This window comes from Nansenia antarctica, assembly GCF_963989245.1.
Source record: "Nansenia antarctica genome assembly, chromosome: 6".
NCBI classification, from domain to species: Eukaryota; Metazoa; Chordata; class Actinopteri; order Argentiniformes; family Microstomatidae; genus Nansenia; species Nansenia antarctica.
The window spans coordinates 70,101,414-70,113,913 of record NC_137676.1 but is presented as its reverse complement, the minus strand read 5'-3'; the positions used below and the strand labels follow the sequence as shown (position 1 = coordinate 70,113,913).

General features: G+C 50.9%; 1 protein-coding gene across 1 annotated transcript in view; it reads left to right on the top strand.

Moving 5' to 3' along the window:
- Positions 1-12,500, top strand: part of LOC308159405 (receptor-type tyrosine-protein phosphatase delta-like) — a gene marked incomplete at both ends in the record, with an annotated part of 97,278 nt that overhangs the window by 60,686 nt on the left and 24,092 nt on the right. The window contains one exon of the mRNA XM_080533186.1: positions 5,077-5,200. Within this exon, the coding sequence (XP_080389312.1) occupies positions 5,077-5,200 (124 nt within the window). The remainder of the gene's footprint in view (positions 1-5,076; positions 5,201-12,500) is intronic.

Here is a 12,500-nt window from a genome sequence, read left to right as displayed (position 1 = left end):
TCTCTCTCTCTCTCTCTCTCTCTCTCTCTCTCTCTCCCATTCTCTCCATCTCAGTCTCACTTTCCCGCTCTCTCTCTGTCTCTCTCTCTCTCTCTCTCTCTCTCTCTCTCTCCCTCTCTCTCTCTCTCTCCCTCTCTCCCCCAAAGGCGTTGTAATGAATGTAATGTGCGGTTGTCTCTGGTCGTCTGAATGGAAAGGAGAGCGTACTGTGTCCTCAGGGTGTCTGTCCCTGAGTCTGGGTTTCCGTTAACCGGCAATTACCGGTCTTTGTCCGGTAACATTTGGTGAAGTCCGACAAATTGAAAAGTCGTCGGACATATTGTCCGGTGAAAATAATTCCCTTTGAATACAATTCGCTAAAGCTGGCTGGGTGCGTTCGTAAACACGCTCTGGAAATCCGATCAGCACTCGCGGAACGCCTCTCGTCCAATCGAACGACTCGGTCGCTCTGTGACATCGAAGCCAGCGTGCGCTCCGGCGCTCTCAGAGAGTGTTTACGAACGCACCCCTAGAAGTTTCCAGCCAGCTAGCTGAAGCTGCTACACACACCAGAGCCATGGCGACCGAACGGCAAGTTAAACAACATACTATAAAAGTGACATTGTTTTACTCATTACTCATACGTTTGTTGTCATTCGGCGGTGCTAATAGTCGCTTTCTTTTTAAATTTATTTAATTTATTTTATTTTAGCAGTTTCCCCGAAAGTTAAGTGTTTGTTTTTATATCACTATTTGCACTTCTGGTTAGATGCTAAACTGCATTTTGTTGTCTGGTACTTGTACTCTGCAATGACAATAAAGTTGAATCTCACCTAATCTAATCTAATCTAATCTAAAATAATCTAAGATAATCCCATCACTATTACTCCCTATTTTCATCAGTGTTTCAATCCTTGAATCTGTGATGGAAATCAAGCAAAGCCACTTCAAGTCTCCCCACCACTGACAGCGCTGGGTGTGCCTTTCCTTACACTCTCGGTTATTCCCTGTGGATTTAAAAAACGGTGTTTTGGTTTCTATAATGTGGTCTATTCTCAGTGTTGACGAGCAGCTCAGGGGGCTTTGAGATGGCTAACAGCTAATTAAAGGAGTAATTCCACTCAAAAGGGTAGAAGTAAGCTGACTGTCTGTCTGTCTGTCTGTCTGTCTGTCTGTCTATCTGTCTGTCTGTCTGTCTGTCTGTCTGTCTGTCTGTCTGTCTGTCTGTCTGTCTGTCTGTCTGTCTGTCTGTCTCTCTGTCAGTGTGCTGGACTACCTATGACTTCCATGGTACCTGGGAACGCGTTGTCGGAGAGAAACGCCCTCTGTACAAAGGACCTACTGACCAAAATCCCTGTTCCCCGTAGCCTACATGCTTGCACTGTTACTGTTCAATAAAATGTTATACATCTAGACATTGTGGTATTTCTTTATATACGTATCCCAGACTGCCTATCAATTGTTTCTCAATAAACAGTTATGTTCTTCCCATTGTCATACTCCCGAGCTAAACGAAATGCCTTCCCAACCAGCGAGACTTATAGAAATGACGTTGTTTTATTGATAAAATAAAAAAAAGGGTAAAACTGTAAAGAGAAAATAGAAAACTCACATTAATCCCAAACAATTTAACAAACTTCAGTTAACGTAATGTGGAGTCCGTTCATTGATCGATGCTGTCTGTTCAGTTCCCAGTGAGGCGCCCGTTCAGCGCTGGACCCGTTCAGCGCTGGATTTGACGCATGGCATAGCGCGCATGCGTCAAATCATGTTATATTATTATATATTATATAGCTCGCATCTAATCGTATCGGATGAGAAATAGACATTAAATTGCATATATAGGCCGCTACACAACAGTAATCACCGCGACAAACAGCTATATTAGATTTGGAGAAAAAAAATATATGTTTTTTTTTTTTTTTTTTTTTATTATATTTTAATATGATGACCGGAATATATCACGTTTGTCCGGTAAATCGAATTCTTCCCGGACACGATGTCCGACGGCAAATTTTTCTAACGGAAACCCTGCCCTGAGTGTCAGTGTGTTTTCCTGGAGTGAGACGGTGACGACAGCGCTGTCCTCAGATCGGCCTGCTTTCTTGGTCAGGTTGTCGGTCGGGCTACAGGCTGACGTGTAAGCGTCGGTCGGAAGATTCTTTCTGTTCTTTCCGTTCTTTCTGTCTGTCTGTCTGTCTGTCTTTATTTGCTTTCTGTCTGTCTGGCTGACTGGCTGGCTGGCTGTGTGCCTCTCTGCCTGTCTGACTCCCTCTCTGCCTGCCTGTCTGTCTGTCTGGCTGGCTGGCTGTCTGGCTGACTGGCTGACTGGCTGGCTGGCTGGCTGTCTGTCTGGCTGACTGGCTGGCTGGCTGTGTGCCTCTCTGCCTGTCTGTCTCCCTCTCTGCCTGCCTGTCTGTCTGTCTGGCTGGCTGGCTGTCTGGCTGACTGGCTGGCTGACTGGCTGGCTGGCTGGCTGGCTGGCTGTCTGGCTGACTGGCTGGCTGGCTGGCTGTCTGGCTGTCTGGCTGACTGGCTGGCTGGCTGGCTGGCTGGCTGCCTGTCTGTCTGTCTGTCTCGCTGGCTGTCTCTCTGTCTGGCTGCCTTGCCTGCCTGTCTGTCTGCCCGTCTTTATTTGCTTTCTGTCTGTCTGTCTGTCTGTCTCTCTGTCTCTCTGTCCCTCTGTCTGTCTGTCTCTCTGTCTGTCTGTCTTTCTTCATTTCTTTATATTTTTTTCTTACTTTACATGTACTATTTTTTGCCTCACACCGGTTTAAGAAGTTGTCATGGGACATGGACACTTTTATGTGATCCTCAGTCCTGGTGGACAGCTGCGGTACTGCAGGCGTTCTGCTCCCAGCTCAGCACTGACACAGCTGATGCAGCTTGTCAAGGTTTTGAAGATCAGTTGAGTAGTTCAACATCAGGTGTGATCCTAGGCACTAGGCTGGGACGAAAACCCCACTGTGGAGGCTGCTGTGACTCTGGAGGTAGAGCCGGCATCTAATGATCGCAAGCCAATGTCGAGTTGTCCTTGGGCAAGACACTGAACCCCATATTGCTTTGAGCGGGTCTGGCGCCTTGCGTGATAGCTTGCCGCCATTGGTGTGTGAATGTGTGTGTGGATGGGTGAATGAGAGGTCATTGTTAAGCGCTTTGGAATAAGGTGCTATGTAAGTGCAGTTCAAACACAGCATCCTGATATAGTATGTTGCTGTGTGTCAACGTGCTACACGCTACGGAGGCTGTCCTGACACGGCCCAGCAGATGCTACAACAGGACAACTCCACAGGGTTTTAGACGGAAGCGTCTGAGTAGGACACACAATCTGTGTTTTTCACTTCGACGCTCACGCCCGCCGCGGGGAGTTCTGATGTGTTTTTTAGTCCAAGGCTCCCCTGTGCTATTGTGTTGTCTCTGGCTAAATGGCTAAAACTAGGCGACGGCCATTTTGGGGCTCATTATTTTGATAAATATATGTACATATGCAGATGTACATCAGTGTTTCCTCTACATGCATTTCATCGTGGCGGGCCGCCACGATGGAATTTCCTCCGCCACCATTCAGATTTCTCAAAAAAAAAAAAAAAAAAATTAGGCCGCTTTTCAGACCTTCACAGCGCTAGACACACCCACAAGCGCGAAGCGACGCGCTTGCAAAACTGTTTTGTGATTGGTCGAATACATCTAGGCTGCGTCTAGTCTACAAACTACGATCCTCCACTCCTATCACCGTGGACACAGCAAGGAGCGAATTCCCGGGTAGAAATATTTCCTCTCCCCGCTGTCAGCGGTAAGCGGTACTTTCCTCCAGCAGCGGTAAATGAGGCACCCTTTGCGGCTTAATAACTTTGGTTCTCCGGGGGTTACGGTAAAAATTCCAATGTGTCCGGAAAGAGGACAAGCCATGGAATCGAAAAGTTTTTGAATGGAGTCGATCCTCCACTCCTATCACCGTGGACACAGCAAGGAGCGAATTCCCGGGTAGAAATATTTCCTCTCCCCGCTGTCAGCGGTAAGCGGTACTTTCCTCCAGCAGCGGTAAATGAGGCACCCTTTGCGGCTTAATAACTTTGGTTCTCCGGGGGTTACGGTAAAAATTCCAACGTGTCCGGAAAGAGTCGTGGGAGACGATTTTTTTATTGACAACGGAATTACATGCTGGAAAAACATGCAGACACAGACAATAAGAGACACACGGGAGAAGTACAGGAAAACATTTTATTTTTTTGGGCCATCCTCGAGTTTTGGCTACGTTTCATGCGCGTGCACGCGAAAAAAGCGCTACCCGCCACCATTGTAAAAATTCCTGGAGGAAACACTGTACATGTTGTTGTTTTTGTTTGTCTGACTGTTTTTTTCGTTTGCAGGAAAAGCACTATACAAATATAAGTTATTATTATTATCATTATTACTATTATTATATGTAGTGAATGTACATACATTTATGTAAACAATGAGCCCAAGAATCACTGCTGTCTGGCTCAAAGTCAGCTGTCGTTCGGCGGTTCGATTCCCAACAGGGCAACCAGGGCCAACGGGGCCAACCGGGGCCAACCGGCCACTGTCAAGGTGTCCTTGGGCAAGACACTGAACCCCAAATTGCTCCCAATGAGCGGGCCGGCACCTTGCATGGTAGCTTGCCGCCATTGGTGTGTGTACAGTATGTGTGTGAACGGGTGAATGAGAGGCCGTTGTAAAGCGCTTTGGAATAAGGCGCTATATAAGTGCAGTCCATTTATAATAGTGCCTTTCTAAAGCCTTTAGCAGCAGCTGGGCTCCCTGATAGCAATGAAGCTTGCCCCAAATGCATCTTGTTGTTTTGCGTCGGGCAAGAAGTTGTCTTGGCCGCTGAATTTATCCACCTCTTTAAAAATAAGTAAGTCGTTTCATGAACATGGATTAATCCTATCCTGGATTTAATCCCCTTGTCAATTCAAAATCTCCACAGAAGATGTTAGGGCAGGATAAAGCTTAATCTGTGGCCAGGAAACCAGCCAAAAGGTGAAAACAAGGTTGAACAGACTTCATCAATCTCCTCTCTCTACTTCATCACTCCTTCATGACCTTTGACCTTTGACCTCTGTGTGTTTGCAGTCCATCGACCCGGGTCAGCAGTTCACCTGGGAGCACTCCAACCTGGAGGTCAACAAGCCAAAGAACCGCTACGCTAACGTCATCGCCTACGACCACTCCCGAGTCATGCTGTCCAGCATCGAGGGTAAGGATGCTTCCTTTACTTCATTATTTACTTATTTTCTTTCTTTCTTTCTGTTCTTTCTTTCTTTCTTTCTTTCTATCGTTCATTTCTTTGCATTCTTTAGTTGTTCTTTCATTGCTTTATTTATTTATTCCAGTCTGTCTGTCTTTCTTTCTTTGCTTTCTTTCTTTGTTACTCTACTTATGTTTTGCCTAGCCACCGGTTCCAGACATTGTCTTTGATGTCCATATTTACTTCACTGCTTCATAAGGCAGTTGGCTCACCTCCAATGACAAAGCGCATTAGCGATGAGCATTCTGGCACAAAATGGCTACCGTGTATCAACGGCGGGCCATTTCGGTCCATAGTACACTATTTCTCTGTGGGTGTATGTCTCCTCCCACACCACAAGGTGCTTTGCGTTTCCTAATACAAACATGAAAAATACAAAGTCAAAAAAACAGTGCATGTTATTCATTAAGTTTAGAAAAACATAATTATAGTGATGCTCGTCGATTTGAAGAGTTAGCTTTGACAGTTAGCTTGGTTATCGACACAACAGTGGAAAGACAAAACAGTGTCTTGTGTCTCCCAGAACCCACTCGCATACCTCACAAAGTCCTGAGGCTGCGTCTCTGGCAGCAGAGAGGGGGAGGCAGTGGGAGGCCAAGCCCAAACAGATGAGCCTTATCTGGGCAGAGCATGTGTGAGCAGCCCCTCCACTCCTCCACCCCCGTTGCTGTCCTGAAGCTCTGGCTGACTGTCTGTCTTTCTGTCAGCTCAGGGAGTCCACACACACACTGACACACACACAGGCACGCACGCTCGCGCACACACACACACAGGCACGCTCGCAGACACACAAAGGCACACTCGCACACACACACAGGCACACTCGCACACACACAGGCACGCTCACACACACACGCACACTCACGTGCGTACAGACAGGCACACTGTCTACACTCTCTCTCTCTCTGGTTTTCACCATTTCTCTCTCTCACACACACACACACACACACACACACACACACACACACTCACTCACTGCCAAGTCTTCAGAGCCTGCTAGCAAGCTCCATTTTATCTTACAACAGCACAGCCTCCTGCTTTTAAGACAGTTACAGGCAGCGCATCAAAGCTGTAGTCGAAAGCTGTCTGTCAAAGAGCGTGTTTGATAAACGTGTGTTTAAAGTGTACACACATACACACACACACACACACACACAAACACACACACACACACACACACACACACACACACATACTGGGTTAAAGTCTGTGGTTGATAAACATATGGTTAAAGTACTTTACTACCTTATGTTCCCGGCACTTTAAAACAAGACGTAGGGTAAGAAGAGGCCTTGCCCTGTCATCTCTAACCAGGCCCAGGCTGAATGACAGAGAGCAGATGGCATCGTACCGCGGGGGTTAGATAGTATGGTACCGCGGGGTTAGACAGAGGTGAGATAGTATGGTATAGGGTTATATAGTAAGGTATAGGGTTATATAGTATGGTACAGCAGGGTTATATAGTATGGTATAGGGTTATATAGTATGGTATAGGGTTATATAGTATGGTATAGGGTTATATAGTATGGTACAGAGGGGTTAGATCAATGGTTCTCAACCTTTTTTGGGCCAGCGCCCCCCTGTCCATTATCCAGGTCTCTTACCGCCCCCCATAAAAAATTTGCTTTTTTTCTTCCCTGAATATTAATGTTGACTAATATTCTGTGTTATATCATTTAAAAAGCATGTCACTGAATGCCAAATAATGGATTTGATTTAACTGGGCAGTTGGAATATCATTATCATTAGTTTACCAGAGAGCAGAAAAGCCATGTGAATGTGAATAAAAATGCTGTTTATGAGTGTTAAACAAACTCAGACAACATCAGAGAATACAAACAGACTGTTTTATGATGCTAATATTTATTAATTTTTTATTAGACTTTGTTAACACAGTTCCAAAGTTCAGAGCTCTGCGCTCTGGGAGCGCTCAGAGATGGGTGCTCTGACTGAAAAGACGGTTTGCCCGAGCGAACTGACCGTTCGTGCATTTACGAATGTACCTGTAATAACACTGCTGACAGCTGATCAATCGCAAGCAGACAGAGTAGTGGTTTCCTATAGCAACAAAAGACGTTGACAGCTGTTCGGAGTGCTTATTTGTTCGTTTCCAGGGCATCACATGAGGAGCAACATATCACTAAAAAGCGATTGTATATTTTAGTTTGTAAACGTAAAGACGAACACATCGCAATGCTAACCTCAGAATGGCACTAGGGATAACATCCACAACAACACTTAACAGTAATACATTTATGTAATATACTGTAATGAACCTGCGAGGGGAAGGGACATTCGTAGCTGATTTCTCCAGGTTAGATTATTGGTAAGCGACAGAGAACTTTCCGGACTGGTTTATTACAATACGAGTGTAGTGCCGGAGGAAAAAGGAAAGACGTAGGCAACGTAATGATAACTGTTTAATCAAAATAACAACTTGTACACTCCGTACAGGACCAGGAAATCGATCACCAAAACTCTTGTATCTAAACAGGAAGTTGCAACGTTAATAATCCTCCCCTCTGCCCCTAGTGCCAGAACTGGTTCCCTCCCACTACACAACCAACAGTAAGAGGAGAACATGAACCCATAATGTAGTCACTACACCAGCCCCCCCAGTGTTCACCTCAATATTGGAAATCCTCACGGCGAGGAGGGCGTATGGCCCGGCCCCTACGATCGTAGGTAAAGTCAGGAGGTGCGGGAGGAGGTGTGACATCGCCCATCACGTCCTCCTGCAGGGAAGGACGGGGGGCAGTGACGACCGGGGGCTCGCGAGCTGCGGGGGGTTGTCGGGGTCGGAGGGGGGAATGGCCAGAGCGCTGCAGGGGAGGTAGGACTGGAGGCCGGCCTCTGCGCGGTGGCAGGGCCAAGTCCAGGGGCAGTTCAAGGTCCAAGTGGGCCGGTTTGAGGCGATCAACGGACACACACTCAGGCCTACCCCCCATGTCAACCATGAAGTTCTTGGCTCCGGCCTCGATGACACGGAAAGGCCCGTCATAAGGAGGACGTAGTGGAGTCCTGTGGCCATCATGACGAATGAAAACGAACCTCGCCGAGTGCAGCTCCGGGGGCACCCTCGAAGTAGGGACACCATGCTGCGTAGTCGGGACCGGGACGAAGGTCCTGGCGCTGTCCAGCAGGGAGGCGCGCTGAGCGGCGGCGGACCAGGGCTCCGTTGACTTGGGAATGAAGTCACCGGGGACCCGCAGCGGCTGTCCAAACACCAGCTCAGCGGACGACGACTGGAGGTCCTCCTTAGGCGCTGTCCTGAGCCCCAGCATGACCCACGGCAGCTTGTCAAGCCAGTTGCTGTCCGTGAGGCTGGCTCGAAGGGCGGCCTTCATGGATCGATGGAAACGCTCACAGAGCCCGTTCGCCTGCGGGTGATAGGCGGTTGTGCGGTGGAGCTTGACCCCCAGATTCTCCGCCACCGCTGCCCACAGCTCTGAAGTAAACTGTGAGCCACGGTCAGAGGAGAGATCAGCAGGGGTGCCGTAGCGGGAGACCCACACCGCGATGAACGCCCGGGCCAGGTCGGGGGCTGTCGTTGAGGAGAGCGGAACTGCCTCCGGCCAGCGAGTCGTCCTGTCCACCATGGTAAAGAGATAGGTGTATCCGTGCGAGGGGGGCAGCGGCCCTACCAGGTCCACGTTTACATGATCGAACCTCCGCTCAGGCACAGAGAACTGCTCCAGGGGGGCCTTGACGTGTCGATGCACCTTGGCGCGCTGGCAGGCGATGCACGTGTCTACCCAGGCCCTCACATCCCTCTTGAGCCCATGCCAGACGAATTTCTCTGACACCAGCCGCGAGGACGGTTTCCTACCAGGGTGAGACAAGCCGTGTATCGCCTCGAAGGCGGGGCGCCTCCAGTTGGCGGGGACCACCGGTCGTGGCTGACCCATGGAGACGTCGCACAGGAGCGTGGCCCCTGCGTCACCGAAAACCACCTCTTCTAGGCGCAGTCCTGTGTCCGACAACTTGAGAGCCTGGACGGCGGGGTCGGCGGCCTGGTCTGCAGCCATGCGCGCGTAGTCCAAACCCAGTTGGACCGCACCAACCACCGCCCTGGAGAGACAATCCGCGACCTGGTTGGACTTCCCAGCAACGTGCTGGATGTCTGTGGTGAACTCGGATATGTAGGCGAGCTGGCGCTGTTGGCGGTCGGACCACGGCTCCGCCACCTTGGACATGGCGTGCGTGAGTGGCTTGTGGTCCACGTAGGCCGTAAACTCGCGGCCCTCCAGTAAAAAACGGAAGTGTCTGACAGCAAGCCACAGCCCGAGGAGCTCCCTGTCGAATGTGCTGTACCTTTGCTCTCTGGGAGACAGCTGGCGGCTGAAGAATGCAAGAGGCTGCCAGGCGTCCCCAACCCACTGTTCGTACACCGCTCCCACAGCAAAGTCAGAGGCGTCCGTGGTGAGAGCAGTGGGTGCCGAGGGTGAGGGGTGGGCCAACATGGCAGCGCGGGCCAGGGCCGCCTTGGTGTCCTGAAAGGCTTTGACACGCTCCGCCGTCCAGTCCACCGGCTGCTTCAGAGTCTTGCCCTTCTGGGCATCGTACAGAGGCCGCAGGATGTGAGCGATGTGGTGGAGGAAGCGATAGTAGAAGGTTACCATCCCGATGAACCCCTTGAGCTCGCTGATTGTGCTGGGGCGCGGGAAAGCAGCGACAGCTTCCACCTTCGAGGGGAGGGGGGTCACCCCCTCTGCGGAGACCCGGTGCCCGAGAAAGTCGATGGTGTTCCGTCCGAACTCACACTTCGCCGGATTGACAATCAGCCCATGTTGGCTGAGCCGTGTGAAAAGGGCCCGGAGGTGGGACAGGTGCTCCTCCTCCGTGGTGCTTGCGACGAGGATGTCATCCAAGTAGACGAAGAGGAATGGTAGGTCCCGGAGCACCGAGTGCATGAGGCGTTGGAAGGTCTGCGCCGCGTTCTTCAGGCCGAACGGCATCCGCAGAAACTCGAAGAGTCCAAATGGCGTGATTACGGCCGTCTTAGGGACATCCTCGGGGTGCACCGGCACCTGATGGTACCCCCGTACCAGGTCCACTTTGGAGAAGAAGCGTTTGCCTGCCAGGTTCGCTGAAAAGTCCTGGACATGTGGGACCGGGTAGCGGTCAGGCTTGGACGCGTCGTTGAGGCGGCGGTAGTCCCCACATGGGCGCCACCCGCCATCTGACTTAGGGACGATGTGCAGGGGAGACGCCCAGGGGCTGCTCGAGCGCCGAACGATGCCCACCTGCTCCATATGCGCAAACTCCGCCCTGGCGATGGCCAGCTTCTCCGGGTTGAGGCGCCTGGCCCTGGCGTGGAGGGGAGGCCCCTCGGTCTCGATGTGGTGCTCCACTCCGTGTTTCACCGTGGGCGCGGAGAAGGTGGGCTTGGTAAGGTCGGGGAATTCGGCGAGCAGCCGAAGGTACTGGTCACTTTCGGCGAGCGTATTGGACCACCCGCTGTAGACCGCCTCCCCCTGCGTACAGGCGAAGGAAGCGAAAGTCTGTGAGTTGACCAGGCGCCTGTTCCCCACGTCCACCAACAGGTTGTGGGCGCACAGAAAATCCGCACCAAGGAGGGGAAATGTGACAGCCGCTATGACAAAATCCCACGAAAAGCATTGTCCTCCGAAGCACACGTCCACCGCCCTAGTGCCATAAGAGCAGATAGGTGTGCCGTCCGCGCCTGCCAACTGCGGACCACGCTCCTCCTTCGCCACATCCGATCTCTCTGCCGGAATGATGCTCCACTGGGCACCTGTGTCACAAAGAAAACTGCGACCAGAGGCGGTGTCTTGTATGAAGAGCAGCCTGTTGGTGACGCCAGCGCTCAGGGCCACTACTGAGTGCCGGCCCCGCCGTTTCCCGTCGGTCCGAAGGTGCAGGGTGAGCGGCACCGTTTGGCCTTGGCGCCAAAAGTGGTGTGGTAGAAACAATGGCCCGCAGCGTTACCCTGCTGGCCAGAAGGTCTGGCGTCATCCTTCGCTCTCCTGCGACGGTCGGGTGGCGGGGCGGCCGCGGGAGCGAGCAGGTCGGGGGACCGTTGAGGCATGGCCAAGACGAACCGGTCCGCCTCCCTGGCCAGGGCGCGGGGCTCCATGATGGCGGTGTTGGCCAGCGCCATCCTAACTTGAGCTGGCAATGTGCGCATGAACAGCTCTGTGAAGAGGATCATGGGGTCTTCTGTACCGAGCAGGTTTAGCATCCTCTCCATGCGCGCAGAAGGCCTCTCGTCACCCAAGTCCGACATGGCAAATAGGCGACGCACCCTCTCCGCAGTGGACAGTTCAAATGTCTCTAGAAGCAGGGCCTTGAGGCGCTCATATTTGTTCGTCGTCGGGGGAGCAGACAAAAAACCTACCACTCGAGCTGCGGTGGAGCTGCCCAACATTGCCACAGCATGGTTGTACCGGTCGTCGTCGTCATCGATGTCACTTTTGTTAAAATGTGCCTCTACAATAGCAAACCATGCAGCAGGCGTTGAGTCCCAGAACTCTGGTAGCTTGAGAGTGGGAGTGTGCGCACCACGCGTTACCCTGACAGGGGATGGTGATGGCTGCCGCTGGTTTGAACGTCTTCCTCGCCCGGACATTTTGCAGGATTGTAATGTTCGCTCGCTGGTTTTTGTACACAATCACGTTAACAAAAATCCACGTCGGGGTCACCAGTGTAGTGCCGGAGGAAAAAGGAAAGACGTAGGCAACGTAATGATAACTGTTTAATCAAAATAACAACTTGTACACTCCGTACAGGACCAGGAAATCGATCACCAAAACTCTTGTATCTAAACAGGAAGTTGCAACGTTAATAATCCTCCCCTCTGCCCCTAGTGCCAGAACTGGTTCCCTCCCACTACACAACCAACAGTAAGAGGAGAACATGAACCCATAATGTAGTCACTACACGATCGCTTTTTTGAGATAGGTTGTTCCTGCTGTGATGTTCTGGTATGGTGGTATGGTATTAGCACTCATTTTAACTAAATTAAATATGCTATATTGAAAGGAAGCGAACGCATAAGCGCAGAGGGTAGTGTGTATACGCGGGGAGGGAGTATTTGGCACGACAGGCTTACGTCACCGGCGGGGACATGCACTCAGTATCAAAACTAACATAAGAAATATTCTCTCTCGCTTATAGCCAACAATTACAATGAGCCTACAAACTGAAACACATGTCACTCAAGCATAGCCTACAAGGAAAACACTCATAGAAATTAAACAAGACCGTAAATTAAACAACACCGTAT